This window comes from Molothrus ater, chromosome 11 (genome assembly GCF_012460135.2).
Source record: "Molothrus ater isolate BHLD 08-10-18 breed brown headed cowbird chromosome 11, BPBGC_Mater_1.1, whole genome shotgun sequence".
In the NCBI taxonomy this organism is placed as follows: Eukaryota; Metazoa; Chordata; class Aves; order Passeriformes; family Icteridae; genus Molothrus; species Molothrus ater.
The window spans coordinates 4,175,552-4,193,564 of NC_050488.2; the positions used below are offsets into that span (position 1 = coordinate 4,175,552).

At 54.2% G+C, this 18,013-nt stretch overlaps 2 protein-coding genes and 1 long non-coding RNA gene across 3 annotated transcripts; all 3 read left to right on the plus strand.

Annotated features, from left to right (window-relative positions):
• The first annotated feature begins 7,780 nt into the window (after positions 1 to 7,780).
• Positions 7,781 to 10,081, plus strand: LOC129046798 (PHD finger protein 7-like). The gene is given in 8 exon segments (XM_054516076.1): positions 7,781 to 7,862; positions 8,187 to 8,278; positions 8,364 to 8,465; positions 8,750 to 8,874; positions 8,951 to 9,140; positions 9,143 to 9,318; positions 9,534 to 9,647; positions 9,794 to 10,081. Coding segments are annotated over 8 exon segments (1,164 nt in total). The 3' UTR covers positions 10,077 to 10,081.
• A 1,541-nt stretch (positions 10,082 to 11,622) lies between these two features.
• LOC118691742 (uncharacterized) lies at positions 11,623 to 15,077 on the plus strand. The gene is made up of 2 exons (XR_004981071.2): positions 11,623 to 14,683; positions 14,901 to 15,077. It is a non-coding gene; the product is annotated as an uncharacterized LOC118691742 (long non-coding RNA).
• Positions 15,078 to 15,930: 853 nt separating this feature from the next.
• On the plus strand, positions 15,931 to 17,355 carry LOC129046799 (PHD finger protein 7-like). Its single transcript, XM_054516077.1, is given in 5 exon segments — positions 15,931 to 16,106; positions 16,225 to 16,414; positions 16,417 to 16,592; positions 16,808 to 16,921; positions 17,068 to 17,355. Coding segments are annotated over 5 exon segments (939 nt in total). The 3' UTR covers positions 17,351 to 17,355.
• The last annotated feature ends 658 nt before the right edge of the window (positions 17,356 to 18,013 follow it).

Sequence of the window (18,013 nt, forward strand, 5' to 3'; positions counted from 1 at the left end):
CAAGCCATTAAACAGGACACTCATCCCCACGTGCAGAAGAGCGCGTCTCGTCTTTTGTTTTTGTCCATGTAAGACCATGTGGGCTAGGGTTCAAGCTGGCCGGATTGTAGCCATACAACAGCCCAGAGACACACAGAATCTTGCAAGGCCAGGCCAGAGCAGTGCCCCCAGCCCTCCAGCAGTGGACGCGCTCTGCCAAGCCTGGCCTGGGCACTGCCCCCAGCCCAGGGACACAGGGGGGCTTTGACTCCTACATGTTCCGAGCCCAGCACAGGTGTCACACTCCCATCTGTCTGTGCTGTTTCTCAGGCCAGAGCAGCGCCTGTGGGTGCCCTCGGCAGCACAGGAGGAGCACAGGAGCAATTGCCAGGGCCTGGGGAAGCAAAGAAGTTTATGGCACTGAGGACAAAGCGTATCCACATAAGGTTGTCTGGCCAAGCTCTTCAAGTTCTTTGCGCTTTGAGCCCTTGCCAAGATGTGGTTTCCCTGCAGAGCCCTGGGAGCAGCTTCCCAACTTGTTCCTCTTCCTCTGCCTCCTCTCTACCTCCAGGGTAAAGGCAATCCCTGGCATTGCACTGGCCGTGCCTCACTCCTAGCTCCGCAAAGGCATCGTTGTCCTCCCATGTTGGCTGATAAAGAAATGAAAAGCTGTCCCTTATGGAGATCCAGGGTGTCCCTGCTCTTTCTCCAGCGCTTTTCCAAGTTGGGCACGAAGCTGAAGCCCAGACTCACGGGACAGGGCAGGGCAAGGGCTCCTGGGGCAGGGCCTGGCACAGCACAGCACTTGTACCCTCCTGGCTGGTGGGCCAGGCAGAAAGACACCAACCTGAAGGGGATTCGGATCCCCAAGGAATTCTTGAATGTCTCTGCACAGGGAGCAGTGGAGGCATAAAAGACAGGCAGAGCCTGTCCACTTCTGAAGGGCTGGGGGCACTTCTCAGGACCCAGCCTGCCTTGGTCTTTGACATTCCTGCTAGCCCTTACAGCGTCCAGGGCTGAGCTGGTGCTCAATGGCTCCTGTCCAACTAGACAGGACGGGAGCCCTCTCACAGCTATGCAGAATCCTAGGCCATCAGCCCCAGCTCCAGCAGCTCACTGTCATTAGGAGATGTGGAGAAGAAGCAGCAGTGTCATAAGGTTGCTTTTGTTTTTACCGCAAAAAGGAGCGTGTTTGTTCCAGTTACCAGCAGAAAACACCTGTTTTCCCACAGCCTATTACTAAAAAAATCGCCTTTCCAAGAAATCTGCATGGATGGATCAGAGATCAGCATCAATCGCCAGAACAATGACTTCTTTTAATAACTAATTATTACAGAACTACTAAAAAACATAAAACTACATCTACTAACTGATGACATCCCTTTAATCTAAGCACTCAATTCCCTTTATGTGGGGTATTTGAGGGACAACTGTAACAAATCCTGCTATTAAATTCATAGCACTGGACAAAGAAATACCTGACTGCTTTTTCAGAGTTTAATGTACTAACAAAATGACACAGGCAGACCTTTTTATTGTCGAAACTTTTGGAACGTTTTTTCACCCTCATGTTCCTCCTGATATAGTTGAGATTATCTAAGTAATTAGATTCGGTATCTTTTCAGTCTTCCCATTCATGCCCTGAATATTTTGCCAGACCTTCCTTTTTTTTTTCAATTCTGTGGTTTCCCTCTGGTGTTTTAAATCAGATTTTTCAGCATTTTACTATCTGTGGTGCTACTCTCTCGGATCTAGTGAAGAGGGCCAAGCAGTGCCGGTCTGCCGGCAGGTCCCAGGCGTCGCTCCTGCTGGCGGCCCCGGGGCAGGAGCGACGCCGGCGCTGCCATGGCCGGGCTTCCCTCAGGTGTCGGCACTGCCAGCCCGGCTCTGCCCAGCGGCCCCGGCGCTGCCATGGCCGGGCTTCCCTCAGGTGTCGGCACTGCCAGCCCGGCTCTGCCCAGCGGCCCCGGCGCTGCCATGGCAGGGCTTCCCTCAGGTGTCGGCACTGCCAGCCCGGCTCTGTCGGGGGCTCCGGCACCGCCACGGCGCACGGCAGCTCTGGCACTGCAGCCTCGGCCAGCAGCCCGATCTGCGGACTGGGACCCCGCAGCGGCCGCACGCTTCTCCCTGAGCCCGAGCAGCGACTGCACCCTCCCAACAGCGCGGCGGGAATGCGCCCACGAACAGCGCGGGCTCGGCTCTGGGCAGGAACCGCCCCGCCCCTCACACCCGCCCGCCCCTTCCCGCCCTCCGGCCCCGCCGCGCGGCGCCCGCGCTGTCATGGCGGCTCTCGCCCACAAGGCAGCGCCCTGAGCCCTGCAATGGCGCCGGGAGCGTTCTGGCACTCTGGAAGGCGCGGGCGGGCACCTCTTGCAAACTGGGCCATACGTCCCATTTCCTGAAGTAAACACGTCCTGTCATGCCTGGCCTTTACACACTTCCAAGCCTGATCCCCAAGAACAGACGTTTAACCTGTGACACACATAGCAGCCTACAAGCTCGAAGTGATGGCCAGGTGTTAGAAAAGCAAAGTACTTGTTGCTAGAATTGTCTTTTAAGACTCAGGGCTGGGCACGTTTCACTGATCTCAGACCCAGAGGGAGGTTGAGAAAGCTTGGGAAGAAGGATGCCCACTGATAGTGGACACAAAGCATGCAGAATTTAGGGGCAATAAGGACATCTGCTAGAACTGCCAAGATAAAGAAAACATTCATGAAGCCAACTCAGGAAATATGCTGAGATGAGCACCAGCTGGGTAAAATAGAGTGTGATGTTTGCAGGCAACAGGACTTTGGCACCCAGATTATCCTGGGGCTGGCCATGGGATGGTTCTGATCACCAGAAGACATGAAAAGACGGTGCAGTGCAAGCGCTGGGCATTGTGCTTCATAGAAGCCAGATGAAAAAGCTGGGGAGACTGTGCTGGATTCTTGTGTGGTATCTGCCCCTTCTGTGTAAAATGCCAATCACTTGTTTTAAAATTTTAAAAGTAATAAATTAGTTACAAAAATAGTAATAAAAATTAGTGAAATAAGAATTTGGACAATTAAGAGTTAGGACAATAAAGGACAATAAAAAAGGCCAAGAATTACAGATGTCTGGGTGCTCTGCTCTGCCTCAGAACACACTTTGCTAACAAAGGATTAACCCTTACAAGTAATAGCCTGTTGCATATTCATATATCTCATACACGATGCCAAAATTCTTTTCAAACAATGGGTGTTTTCTTGTTAGTGTCAACCCCTCCCTCATCTTGTAAATCAATTGTCTTGGTCCCTCAAAGTCTGGTTCTTCCCGATAAGGAGGCAATATTTCTTCTCTTAGAGTTTTGGTGTCTTGTTACTGCTATCTCCGCTTGAGCTATTTAGAAAAAGTATCTTACATCACACAGTTTCTGTAGCCTAAAACGATATTCACCACACTACTTTAAAAGATTAGTATAGGACTACAAAAAAGGATTAATACAACATAACTTTCCAACATAACACATATAGTATTAATTTTAATATTTGCGAAAAGCCAATCATATAATACGCATTTTTCACACCTTCTCTGCTCCTTCTTCTTCTCAAAATATATTGTAAACCTGACTAAACAAACTAGTTAGAGCCATGCTCAGTGCCTTATTCTGAAAACTTACAGCTGACTTACAGGTTTAGCACCTTACAGAGCAGGTTTGAGGCCCTGGAACTGGAGGGACAGACAAGAGATGAAGTGGGCACAAGTCCTTCTGGAATAGAGGGGGCACCTAGGGCAAGTCAGCCAACACCATGCATCGTGACCACCTCTGTTCCAGGGGAAGGCAGGGTCTTTGCAGGCCTTCCCAAAAGCATCTCACGGGAAGGCTTCCATCTCCCCCTGCCCTGTTTCCTTGACTTCAGCTGAATCTTTCTCTGACAGAAAGACAGGAAGCTCAGGTGTGTTAGGAGATTAGTGTGAGCATTGGCAGAGGTGAATGGTGAGGAATCCAGAGGCTTGTGCAACTCTCTTCCATGAAGAGTCCCTTGTTGTATATTTCCAATAAGCCAGAGCTGAAATGGCAAGTCAGCGATTGGGGAAATACAGCACTGAGACAATAAAGCTGTAACATGCCTTGCTTTGAGAGGGACAAGTAAGACAACAAACATTCAAACAGCAAATACTGAGAAGATGAAGAAAAAACCCGAACTTTTCTAAGGTTTTCTAATGTTTGTTTCCTTCTCTGCACCTTTTGAAGATTGCCTATATCCTATTTCCATTGTTTTCTTTTTTCCTGTCTTGAGAATGAATTTTGCATTCTGGATATTTTAAGTCAGACATAAGACAAGTTCCATATTGTTTGGCAATCACGAAAAGTTAAGTTTAGAGGTAACATCCATTATCTTTGATGATTGGATCAGACTCAATTTTAAATAGCCTTGTATGTCATGCTCATATGCAAAGATGCTAGACTGATCCTTTGAAGGGCATTAAACCAAGAAACAAGTACTTCAAAAGCTCTGGAGGTGGCTGCCATGGTGAGTTTCCCTGAGGTGTCACAGGCCCAGGCCTGCTCCATGGCGGATTTCCTGAGGACTGGCAGTCCCAGCCCCGTTCCATGGCCGGTTTCCTGAGGGGTCCCAAGCCCAGCATTGCTCCATGGCCGGTTTCCTGAGTTGTCACAGCCCCAGGCCTGCTCCATGGCCGGTTTCCCTGAGGTGTCACAGCCCCAGCCCCGCTCCATGGCCGGTTTCCCTGAGGGCTGGCAGTCCCAGTCCCGCTCCATGGCCGGGTTTCCTGGTCACTTCGAGGTGCTGTTCCTCTCTCTCTATGGGAGAAAGAAGAGGCCGGGGAGCTTGCAGAGCAGGCCTAGAGCCACGAGGGCTCTACTCCCTGCTCAGCCCTGCGTCAGCCCTGCTCCTTCCCTCCTTCTCCTCCCGCTGTCAGGTCGCACTGACACTCGGCCTGAGCCCAGCGTTCCCTTTTGGGGCCAAGGGAAATCTCTGCTCCTGCCTCTGGCACAGGGCGCTCTGCCAGCAGGTCAGGGAAGGAGACAGCCCCAGAGAGAGGCGTGAGCAGTGGAGGAAAGCCAACATCACTGCAGTCTTGCAAAAGGGCACCAAGAAGGAGCCAGGAAAGTGCAGGCCCATCAGCCTCAGCTCCATCCCCAGAAAGGTGACAGAACAGCTCCTCTTGGATGCCATCTCTGAGCCTGTGCAGTAACAGGAATGGAAACCATGCTTGACCAATCCCACAGCCCCCTCTGCTGCAGTGACTGGCTGGGTTTGCGAGGGAAGAGCAGTGGTTGTTGTCAGCTGGGACTTCAGCAAGGCTTTGTCCCTGCCTCCCCTAACAGGCTCCTGAGGCAGCTCAGGGCCAGTGGGGCAGAGAAGTGGCCAGGGGAGCTCCAAACTCAGATAGCTGTGAGCTCAGGGGGCCGTGCTGGGGCCAGCCTTGTTTGCCTTATTCCCCAGTGACCTGGCAGAAGGGACAGAGCGCTGCCTCAGCGTTTGCTGATGGGACAGAACCGGGAGCAGGGGCTGAGGCACCACAAGGCTCTGCTGCCCTTCAGCGAGACCTGGACAGGCTTAGAGAGTTGAGCAGAGAGGGACCAATTGAAATTGCACTGGGGAAAGCCTCTAGAAGAGCTTCAGGCTCTGTAATTAGCAGGCAACAGAAGTGTTTTAGTATACTGGAGTCTATAACGGTGTCTTGTAATGTCGAGTCAGGGAAACCCCTGCTTCTGTGCGTGTTCCAGGACCAGTTCCTTGTATGTATGTCAAGAAAGTCTTGGAGAGAAACATGAATGAATTCAGAAACTTCCCCTGATATTATTTTGGATTTTCACAATTTTCTGGAATGCCGGGTGAAGTGTAAGGATGCCAAAAGGAAAGTGAAAGCAAACCAATAAATCTTTAAAACATCAGAAGCATCTCCAGTTTGTTCCTTGAAGAAGTTGCCAAACAATGTCACTTTTGAAATCCTTTGAAAGATCTAATAGGAAAAAGCACTGGCCAAAAGTGCTGCCCTGTGTTTCTGAACAGCAACATGCATTTTGTGTTGATGCAAGGTTTGTACCAGGGTTTGGGGTTTTTGTGTGTGTGTATGTGTGCTTTGAATGTGAGTCTTTGCAGGACTATTAATAATTAGACCATGTACTGAAGAGAACATGTTACTGTGTTGCGCTGTCCAGTGCTGAAGAGGGTTGAGAGAGAGCAGGTAGCTGTGTGTCTGTGTGTAAGTTGCAGGAGCAGCACCGGAGCAGTGCCCAGGGCCTGGAGAAGCAAACGGGTTCCCGGTGCTGAGGACAAAGCGTCCAGAGCTCGGGATTGTCCGGCCAAGCTCTTCTGGCTCCTTGTGCTTCGAGCCCTGGCCGGGAGCCCTGCAGAGCCCCGGGTGCAGCTTCCCAACTTCCCCCTCTTCCTCTGCCTCCTCCCTGTCTCCAGGGTAAAGGCACTCCCGGGCATTGCACTGGCTGTGCCTCCATCCTAGACCAGTGAAGGGATCGTTTCCCAGCCAAGGTGGCTCTCCCCATGGAGACAGGAAAATGGACAAACTCCTGCTGCCCCAGCATCAGGCAGGTGCAGGGTGTCCCTGCCTGTCAGCCCCTGCCCTGCTTCCCAGAGATCCCACTGATTGTTCTAGAAGTCATGGATCTGGATTTCCAGGAGCATGTTTACAAAGACATCAATGACAAAAATTGACAAGAATTGTTTGTGCGTCTCTTCCTGATTTCTTTCCAAGGTATTTTCTAGTAGGAAAGCATGGACCAAACTGGCAAAGTTCCTATAATGCAGGAAAAGCATCCTCCTGCCTTTGACTTGGGTTGAGAACTGTTGCAAGCACTCCTGTCAAACGTACACAGAACATTCTTAGTGAATTTTCTGTGTTTCCACAGTGTCAGTAGAAAAGATGACGTTTCTAAGGAGCTTAATACAAATTTTTCCATTTATATGAAATGTCAAAGTTATTAGTTCATAGGATGACAGGATAACAGAGGTCTGGAGGCAGCTGTGGTGGTCTCCAGGTTTATCTCCTGTAGCCAGTGGTGATCAGCAGCAGCATCAAATCAGGTTCATCTTAGTTTTCTCCAGACAGGTCTTGAGGAAAAGGTCAGTTCACCTAGAGCAGGGTTTGAATCTCTGCCGTGCAGGAGACTCCGCACCGGCTCTCTGGGCCACCGGCTGCCAGGGGCAGGAGCAGAGATTTCCCTTGGCCGGGGCCGGAGCCCTGGCGTGGCAGTGCCTGAACAGCACCTTCCTGCCTGCAGTACCATCCTCGATGGCTGCCCCAGGGCCTGGCATTTGACCCTGCACTTGCTGCAGGAGTCCTGGCCCTGCTTCCGCCCTGAGCAAATGCTCGGACCGATCTCAGAGCCTCGGTGCCCAAGGGGGCCGCCACAAGTGGATGCCAGGGACCTGAGGCCATGGCTGTCCCAATTTTGGGTACACGGTGCTGATGTCAGAGTGGCCATTGTGACCTGTGCGACCAAGGCCACAAAAGGGAACGCTGGGCTCAGGCCGAGTGTCAGTGCGACCTGACGACGGGAGGAGAAGGTAGGGCAGGGACGTGGCTGCTCAGGGACCAGAGGGGCCCCACACCTCGGGGCTCTGGGCCTGTGCTGCAGGCTCACCTGCCTCTCCCTTCCCAGAATCAGCGGAGGAACAGCCAGAGGACACTGTGGTGTTCCTTAACGCAGCGACGGGAGGAGAAGGCGGACAGGAGCAGGGCTCACGCAGGGCTGAGCAGGGAGTAGAGCCCTCGTGGCTCTGGGCCTGTTCTGAAAACTCCCCCCCACTCTTCTTCCTCCCATAGAGAGAAAGGACAAACACCTCAAGCGACAATGTCACTCCAGGAGAGGGACTCAGCGCAGACTGCTGCCATGGCTGACAGCAAGCAGGATGGCCCTGGTGCCAGGGAGGCAGGTGAGGGCAAAGCAGCCCTCTGACAGCCTGGCCCAGGGGCTCTTGTGGCAGCAGGCAGTGTGGGGATCAGAGCAGAGGCAGGGGGAGGCAGGAGCTGCTCAGCCATGCCGGGGCCGGGAGCCTCCCTCCTGCCCAAGTGGGGCCCAGCTGGGCCAGGGGGCAGCTCCTGGGACAGCCGTGCCCGCAATGGCCCCTGCTCTGCAAGGCCTCCAGCCCTGCCCATCAGCCAGGCAGGGACAGAGCAGCCTTGGGGCCGATGCTGCTGCAGGCTCAGAGCCCCGCAGAGCTGCTCATGCCCGCTGCCACTGGCTCTGTCCCCTGCAGCCTGCATGCTGTGTCGCCGTGCCGAGGCTGACCCGGACATGTGCGGTGAGAAACTGGAGAAGGGTGGGCTCTGTGCCCACGTGTTCTGCATGGTGAGTGACTCGGGGCGCTCCCTCCACCGTTGCAATGAGCAGCTCCTGCCGCCCTCTCCTCATCAGCTCCTCCCCTTGCCTGCAGTTCTTCGCCACTCTGCTGCCTCGCCAAGAGATGGACCGCGTTGGACTCATGGGCTTTCTCCCTCGGGATCTCCTAATTGCAGTCCGGCGGGCGGCACAGAAGGTGAGAGCGTGACAAGAGCAGGGAGATTTGTGCCTGGCGAGGTTTGCCAGAGCTTAGCGCAGAGAGCAGGAAAGAAAGGCCGGCCCAACAGCCGCGACAAAGTCTGGCTCCCAGCAGCTGTGGCACAGAGGCCCTGGCACAGGAGCCTCCCTCCTCCACCAGGCGGCTCTGTGGGCTGGGACCCGGCAGCGGCCACATCCTGCGCCCTGCCCGGAGCCGTGGGGCTGCCAGGGGAGCCCTCGAGGCTGCTGCTGCTGCTGATGGGGCTGCTTGGCTCTTTCCAGTACTGCTGCGTCTGCGGCCAGAGCGGGGCAACCATCATGTGCTCTGTGCCGGAGTGTGACAGATGGTTCCACCTGCCCTGTGCCAAGGAGGGCGGCTGTGTCAATTTATACGTTACTCCATTCAGGTACCTCCTCTCCCTTTCTGGCCATCACTGGGGAAGGATCCAGCGTTTCTCACTTTCCCCTTTGCTTTGCCCCCAGCTCCTTCTGCCCTGAGCACCGTCCAGAGCAGGAGGTGGAGGTGACTCCAGAGCCGGACACCATTTGCTCCATCTGCCTGGAGCCTGTGGAGGACAGAATGACCTTCACAACCCTGGTGTGCCCAATGTGCATAAGGGCCTGGTTCCACAGGGACTGCATCCAGGTTGGAGCCCTTCCCTCAGCCCTGGGGCACAGCAGGTGCTCAGCAGCAGCAGCAGCAGCAGCAGGGCCTCGCTCACCCTGCCTGTGTTTGCCCTGCAGGGACAGGCCATGCGCGCTGGTCTTTTATGCCTCAAGTGCCCCCTGTGCAGAGACAGTGAGACATTCCTTGTCGACCTGTTTCTCCTGGGGATCCGAATCCCCTTCAGGTTGGTGTCCTTCTGCCTGGCCCACCAGCCAGGAGGGTACAAGTGCTGTGCTGTGCCAGGCCCTGCCCCAGGCGCCCTGGCCCTCCCCTGTCCCGTGAATCTGGGCTTCAGCTTTGTGCCCAACTTGGAAAAGCACTGGAGAAAGAGCAGGGACACCCTGGATCTCCGTGAGGGGAGGGCAGCAGAAATTCATCATCTCTTCCTTTCTCCATCAGGCAGCCGACATGGGAGGACAACGATGCCTTTGCGGAGCTAGGAGTGAGGCATGGCCAGTGCAATGCCAGGGATTGCCTTTACCCTGGAGGCAGAGAGGAGGCAGAGGAAGAGGGGTAAGTTGGGATGCTGCACCTGGGGATCTGCAGGGAACCTGTGTCTCCACAAGGCCTCAAAGCGGGAAGAACCAGAAGCTTTTGGCCAGACAACCACCTTCTGGCACACTTTGTTCTCAGTGCTATGAGCCTGTTTGCCTCCCCAGGCCCTGGCAATTGCTCCTGTGCTCCTCCTGTGCTGCCGAGGGCACCCACAGGCGCTGCTCTGGCCTGAGAAACAGCACAGACAGATGGGAGTGTGACACCTGTGCTGGGCTTGGAACGGGTATGGGTCAAACCCCGGTGTCCCTGGGCTGGGGGCAGTGCCCAGGCCAGGCTTGGCAGAGCGCGTCCACTGCTGGAGGGCTGGGGGCACTGCTCTGGCCTGGCCTGGCCTGGGCCTGGGGGGCCTTTGACATTCCTGCTTGCCCTTACAGCCTCCAGGGCTGAGTCAGAGCTCAATGGCTCCAGGCTGGCCAGACAGTCAGGACTGGGGCCTTCTCATGGCTCCCCGGATTTGGAGCCCTTCAGCAGCAGCTCTCATAGCCGCAGGCCATTGGGTCTGGCGCACCAAATTCTGTCTGCAGAGACCAGCAGGCCCAGCAGGCCCCAACACGCAGCGTGGCAGCAGGCGCTGCCATTCTCCTCGCTGGACAGCAGCAGCCCCAGCACATCAAGGTCAATGTACAGCAGCTCCCCTGACTCTGAGGACAGGGTGCATTCCAGACGTGCTGGGCCTGGCCACGGGCAAAGCCGCTCTGACCAGCAAGGTCGGGCCCCAAATCGACTTGTGCCCTTGAGGAGTCAGCGTTACAGGAGCAGCAGTACAAGACCAAGGGCTGAGATACCCCGACGAAGGGAGACACCTGCATGGGCGTCCCCCCAACACAACCGCTCCCGCCAGCAAGGTTGGGCCCAGAGTCCAGCTGTCTGCTCCAGGAGTCGCCATGAAAGGAGCAGCGAAACAGGGCCAAGGGCTGAGAGGCCCAGGCAAAGGGAGACATCGTCAGGGGCATCCCCCAGATGCAGTCGCTCCCGCCAGCAAGGTCAGGCCCCAAATCAACCCATCCAATCAAGGAGTCGCCGTGACAGAAGCAACAGAACAAGGCCAAGAGCAGAGAGGCCCAGGCAAAGGGAGACACCTGCACGGACATCCCCCAGACGCAGCCGCTCCCGCCAGCAAGGCTGGGCCCAGAGTCCACCTGTCCGGTCCAGGAGTCCCTGTGACAGGAACAGTGGGACAGGGCCAAGAGCAGAGAGGACCAGGCAAAGGGAGACACCATCAAAGACATCCCACAGACGCAGCCGCTCCCGCCAGCAAAGCTGGGCCCAGAGTGCACCTGTCCGGTCCAGGAGTCGACGTGACAGGAGCAGTGGGACAGGGCCAAGGGCTGAGAGGCCCAGGCAAACGGAGCCACCATCACAGACATCCCCCAGACGCAGTCGCTCCCGCCAGCAAGGCTGGGCCCAGAGTCCACCTGTCCGGTCCAGGAGTTGCTGTGACAGGAGCAGCAGGACAAGGCCAAGGACGGAGAGGCCCAGGCGAAGGGACACGTCATCGGGGACGCCCCCCAGACGCAGCCGCTCCCGCCAGCAGCGCCGGGCCTCGACTCAAACTGTGCGGTCCAGGAGTCGCCAGGACAGGAGCAGGAGGACAGCAGCGAGTGCTGAGAGGCCCAGGCGTAGGGGGACATGGTCGGGGACATCCCGCAGGAGCAGCCGCTCGCACCAGCGACGTCGGACCTCATCTGGGACCTCCAACAGCAGCACATAGTGTCATCTTTTCTTTCTAGTCCATGTGTTGCTTGCCGGAAGTGAAGGTGAGAACGGTCAGTGCAGGGACTTTGAGATGTGCAGGTCTGTGAGAAAACCATATCAGCTCTTGATGTTTCTATTGGCAGGAAAGAAGTCTGTGCTAGATACCTTGATTTCTGTGTAACCGTGTATTCAGTGAAAAGTCAATTAAGGACGTGGCTTATTACAAAGGACACTTGTTCCTGCCTTTAGACTCCAACCTGTGATGTTTCCCCACTGCTTACCCTTGATAATGAACCACTCCTTAATGGGCTTGGATATGCTTAGGGAGACATTCAGAGCAAGGTGGCTCTTAGGGAAGCTGTCTCTGAAAAGGACATGTGCTGTGTTGCTATCTTTTAACAATTTCATTTCCGTAAAGCCAAAAAAGAAGAGAGTGAGACACTGCCTCAAGTGGCTGAAGACAACTTTTACAGTATTGCTGCGGATTTGAAAGACTTGATTGGACCTTCAAAGAACAAACCGGAATAGACGGAGGAAATACCCTGGGGCAAAGAGGATGCACAGGACTCTGCCCCACATGACCATTTGGGACCTTTGCCTGAGAACGACACAGCTCAGAAGCTGAGTACTTTCAAGTTTTCCTTCTTTGAAAGCACAGAGGAGTTGGGCATCAAAGAAGGCAACAGCAGAACCCTTCTGACATGCCATTGCTAAGGAAGAGCTTCTGGCAGGCACTGTAGGGCAATACAGTGTAAAGAAGGTCAGGGTCCAGGGGATTTTCAGCAGCAGAAGTCAGTAATTAGGCAGAAGCATTTTGATCTTCATTTCTGCTTGCCAGGGCTGTGGTAGATTAATGAGAGGTAACTCTTGCTTGCATCTCAGGAATTCTGAAAGGCATGCTTTGAGAAGGCATTGGGGTTTTTGCTGAGTGGTGGAAAAGCTGGTTCTCATGCCCTGAATTCCTCAAACGGGTTAAAAGGTGACACACCAGTCATATCAAGTTTCATAGAACCCAACAAGATTTTAAAGGAAATGTGCGTTAATGTAGAGGGAGGAGCCAAGTCCGGGAGCTGACCCCAAGATCCATGAGCATTCTGTTTGTTACTGAATTCTACTCTTGGACCTTTAGAAAAAGGAAACAGAATGACACATGATCTTTGGGGTGTCCTAACCTTAGATAAAATGAGGCCGTCTGAAATGAAGATGAAACAACATTAAATCGAGTCCCAGTCACGTAGGAGAGAAAAGAAACCGCGAGAAGTTATCCACAATATTAAAAAACCCAACACAACAGCACAAAGCAACGAGTCCCCCACACTTGTGCTGATCTGAGAAGGTATTCATGGTCTTCTGAATGCAATGACAAATGTTTAAGAATACATAAGGGATCCCTAGAACAAAGTGGAGCAGAGATGTAGCTTAGAAAATCTGGCAGGGGCAGATTCTGTCCTTCCTAAATCTGTCTTCTCCACTCTAAGTATTTCACTTGAAAGGAGGAATTTTTCCTGACCAGTAGGGGAAGAATCTGGTTTTGGCTTTTTTTTCTCTATGGGTGCTGTCATTGCAGAGCCTTATGCCCTTGGAACAATAAAGCCGGTAAAAGCCACATGGCAAGAGGATCCACGTTTCCAAGACAGCAGTTCTGAGGGTGATGATGAACCTGAGATGTCAGAGATTGAACAGGACCAAGAAACGCAAGTTCCATTTCTCTTTGTTGTCTACTTGGCTGTAGTAGTTGGATGCTGTGGGAATATTAACTCAGGAAACGGGAAAGGAACATTGCACACCTCTGAGCAACCAAAGTCATCTCGGAAAATCGTTTGTGCTGCACAGAGTCAAAACTCCCAGCAGCACATTTGATGTGAAGATGAATATGGGAAGAGAGAGTTGAGCACAAGAAATTAACTGGGTCATTTTGGTTTGACCAACTCCAAAGTGAGTTTGGCTAAAAGCCAAAGACACGGTCAGTTTTCTCTTTAAAAGTGGGTTTTGTAAAATAAAAAGCTCTATTTGGGGTTCCTAGGGAATAAAGCTTTTCAATGGATACCATTTCTCTGAAGCACTACAGTTTGAAGTCATGTCCATGGAATTTGATAGTACAATTTAGGATGCTCAAATCCCTTTGTCCTTGTCTAGGTTTCTTTCTTTACCACGCACAGGAAGTGCTAGAGTTTTTTTCTTCTCCAAAGATGATGAACGCCTAAGAGGTATGACAGAATTTCTTCAACCCCTTTTCTATTTTTTTTCCTTTTAAACCCTTCCTGGAATTCAGGGAGGAGGAAAGAATGCTGCCTAGTTATGAAAGTTTTCTAGTCAAAAATTTGCCACCCTTATTTGTGGTCCAAGTTGTGGTAGAATCCTGTGAGAAAGTCCTGGTAAAATAGAGGCCAAGCAGATTTCTGGCTTTCTTGTCTTTCAGACAATTACCGAATAGGAATCTGGACTTGTAGAGTTTACCAGAAACTTAGTCCCTTGTCAGGTTACCTAGACATTTTGGATCCTTTCAGGTATTTAAATCATCTTTAACTTTTTCCTCTCTTTCTGGTGTTACCGTTAGAAACGTTTGAGTGTTCTTCTTGTGAGCCACATATGTCCCTGGGGTTCTTTGTGCTAATGCATCTGGGGCTTTCTCTTCTGAATCCAGTCAATTTTGTATTTAGAAACAAAGACAACAACAACCAAAGGAAACATACACAGTGCCCAAAACCTGCACAGGCCACCAAAACAATTGCTGGTTCTATTTTGTAGAATAGAGTCTTAAGACAAGCTTAAAGGATGTGCCTTCCATGAGACTGATTGGATAGCAGTGATGAAAGGCACTGCTGCGTTCACACAGTTAGCGGCCTGCAATCTTCCAGCCAGCCTGACTTACAGGGTGTGTTGAAATGGAGAGCTCAGGCCTCAGCAGGCCTCAGTTCTGGGGGAAGATGGGGGGTGCTGGTGCTGAGCTTCAAATGAAAGAGCTGCCATTTCACTGCAATTCAGATTGCAGCATGTTGAGGAAAACTGCTGCTGCCTTTCTTTCCATGTTCTTAGCACAGCAGGCCGCAGTAGGGAACATTTCTGCTGAAGCCAAGGTGTGGTGGGGGGCAGGAGAACAGGAAGGATGGTGAAGAATTGATTTCTGCTTTTAGTGCAGTGTTGGTCATGATTGTTAGAAGCAGCAGCACAATCACAAGCGTTTAAGCCTATTAATTGGTTGTTTCTTTTGTGCAGAGGGTCCACAGTTATTTTGTAGATTGGTAGAACTCAGTGAAGAAAAAGAGGGTTAGGAAGACAGACGTAGATTATTGCTTGAGGTGAGTATGTAACATCTGTTCCCTGGTAAGCCTGGGTGAAAGCTGAGCCTGGGGAGGGATTGCAGGTATGAATGTGCATGCAAAATGAATTCAGGACCTCGAGAAGAGCTTTAAATTTGTAATGAAGAGGGAAGAGACGTTTTTTAGTGTACCGGTGTGTATAACATCTCGTTGTGTGGTCCAGTCAGGTAAACCACTACATCTTTGTATGTTACAGGTGCAGCTACTTAACTGTATGTAAGGATAGTGAGTGTAGAGACTTCTCCTAATAGTGGATTCAGAAACTTCTCGGAAGAATTTGTTAGGTTTTCATTATTTTCTGGAACGCCGAAGGAAGCATAAGGATACCCTATAGGAAGTGCAAGCAAACCAATAAACCTTTTAGTGATTAGAAGCGAGTCACGTTTGTTTCTTGAAGGAGTTGCCAAACAACGTTACTTTCAAAATCCTTTCAAAGGTCTAACAGGGCTCAATATCAGCAAACCCTGTTAGGCCGTGTTTGGGAGCTGGGGCTGAGGCTCTTGTGTCCTGGGGAGCCACGGGAAGGCTCCAGTCCTGACTGTGCGGCCAGGCCGGGGCCATGGAGCTCCAGCCCATCCCTGGTGGATGCATGGGCAAGCAGGAATGTCAAGGGACCCCAGGGCCAGGCCAGGCCAGAGCAGTGCCCCCAGCCCTCCAGGAGCGGATGGGCTCTGCCAAGCCCAGCCTGGGCACTGCCAAGCCCAGCCCAGGGACAGGCGGGTGCTTTGCCCAAGAGCCGTGCCCAGAGCAGCAGAGCTGTCACAGCCCCAGCTGGTTCTGCTCTGCATCAGGCCTGAGCAGGGCCCGTGGGTGCCCTGGGCAGTGCAGGAGCAGCACAGGAGCAGCTGCCAGGGCCTGGGAGGCACAGGGGTCAGCCTTGGCTCGGTGACACAGCATGCAGGCTGCAGGGGACAGAGCCAGTGGCAGCGGGCATGAGCAGCTCTGCGGGGCTCTGAGCCTGCAGCAGCATCGGCCCCAAGGCTGCTCTGTCCCTGCCTGGCTGATGGGCAGGGCTGGAGGCTTGCAGAGCAGGGGCTATTGCGGGCACGGCTGTCCCAGGAGCTGCCCCCTGGCCCAGCTGGGCCCCACTTGGGCAGGAGGGAGGCTCCCAGCACCCGCATGGCCGAGCAGCTCCTGCCTCCCCCTGCGTCTGCTCTGATCCCCCACACTGCCTGCTGCCACAAGCAGCCAGCGGGAGCGGCTGCGTCTGGGGGGCGTCCCCGATGATGGCTCCCTTTGCGTGGGCCTCTCAGCCCTTGGCCCTGTCCCGCTGCTTCTTTCACAGCAACGCCTGGAGCGGACAGGTGGGCTCTGGGCCAGCTCTTGCTGGAGGGAGCCGTTGTGTTGTGGGGACGCCCGCGCAGGTGTCTCCCTTCGTCGGGGTCTCTCAGCCCTTGGTCTTGTACTGCTGCTCCTGTGTCAATTTATACGTTACTCCATTCAGGTACCTCCTCTCCCTTTCTGGCCATCACTGGGGAAGGATCCAGCGTTTCTCACTTTCCCCTTTGCTTTGCCCCCAGCTCCTTCTGCCCTGAGCACCGTCCAGAGCAGGAGGTGGAGGTGACTCCAGAGCCGGACACCATTTGCTCCATCTGCCTGGAGCCTGTGGAGGACAGAATGACCTTCACAACCCTGGTCTGCCCAATGTGCAAAAGGGCCTGGTTCCACAGGGACTGCATCCAGGTTGGAGCCCTTCCCTCAGCCCTGGGGCACAGCAGGTGCTCAGCAGCAGCAGCAGCAGCAGCAGGGCCTCGCTCACCCTGCCTGTGTTTGCCCTGCAGGGACAGGCCATGAGCGCTGGTCTTTTATGCCTCAAGTGCCCCCTGTGCAGAGACAGTGAGACATTCCTTGTCGACCTGTTTCTCCTGGGGATCCGAATCCCCTTCAGGTTGGTGTCCTTCTGCCTGGCCCACCAGCCAGGAGGGTACAAGTGCTGTGCTGTGCCAGGCCCTGCCCCAGGCGCCCTGGCCCTCCCCTGTCCCGTGAATCTGGGCTTCAGCTTTGTGCCCAACTTGGAAAAGCACTGGAGAAAGAGCAGGGACACCCTGGATCTCCGTGAGGGGAGGGCAGCAGAAATTCATCATCTCTTCCTTTCTCCATCAGGCAGCCGACATGGGAGGACAACGATGCCTTTGCGGAGCTAGGAGTGAGGCATGGCCAGTGCAATGCCAGGGATTGCCTTTACCCTGGAGGCAGAGAGGAGGCAGAGGAAGAGGGGTAAGTTGGGATGCTGCACCTGGGGATCTGCAGGGAACCTGTGTCTCCACAAGGGCTCAAAGCGGGAAGAACCAGAAGCTTTTGGCCAGACAACCACCTTCTGGCACACTTTGTTCTCAGTGCTATGAGCCTGTTTGCCTCCCCAGGCCCTGGCAATTGCTCCTGTGCTCCTCCTGTGCTGCCGAGGGCACCCACAGGCGCTGCTCTGGCCTGAGAAACAGCACAGACAGATGGGAGTGTGACACCTGTGCTGGGCTTGGAACGGGTATGGGTCAAACCCCGGTGTCCCTGGGCTGGGGGCAGTGCCCAGGCCAGGCTTGGCAGAGCGCGTCCACTGCTGGAGGGCTGGGGGCACTGCTCTGGCCTGGCCTGGCCTGGGCCTGGGGGGCCTTTGACATTCCTGCTTGCCCTTACAGCCTCCAGGGCTGAGTCAGAGCTCAATGGCTCCAGGCTGGCCAGACAGTCAGGACTGGGGCCTTCTCATGGCTCCCCGGATTTGGAGCCCTTCAGCAGCAGCTCTCATAGCCGCAGGCCATTGGGTCTGGCGCACCAAATTCTGTCTGCAGAGACCAGCAGCCACAGCAGGCCCCAACACGCAGCATGGCAGCAGGCGCTGCCATTCTCCTCGCTGGACAGCAGCAGCCCCAGCACATCAAGGTCAATGTACAGCAGCTCCCCTGACTCTGAGGACAGGGTGCATTCCAGACGTGCTGGGCCTGGCCGCGGGCGAAGCCGCTCTGGCCAGCAAGGTCGGGCCCCAAATCGACTTGTGCCCTTGAGGAGTCAGCGTTACAGGAGCAGCAGTACAAGACCAAGGGCTGAGATACCCCGACGAAGGGAGACACCTGCATGGGCGTCCCCCCAACACAACCGCTCCCGCCAGCAAGGTTGGGCCCAGAGTCCAGCTGTCCGCTCCAGGAGTCGCCATGAAAGGAGCAGCGAAACAGGGCCAAGGGCTGAGAGGCCCAGGCAAAGGGAGACATCGTCAGGGGCATCCCCCAGACGCAGTCGCTCCCGCCAGCAAGGTCAGGCCCCAAATCAACCCATCCAATCAAGGAGTCGCCGTGACAGAAGCAACAGAACAAGGCCAAG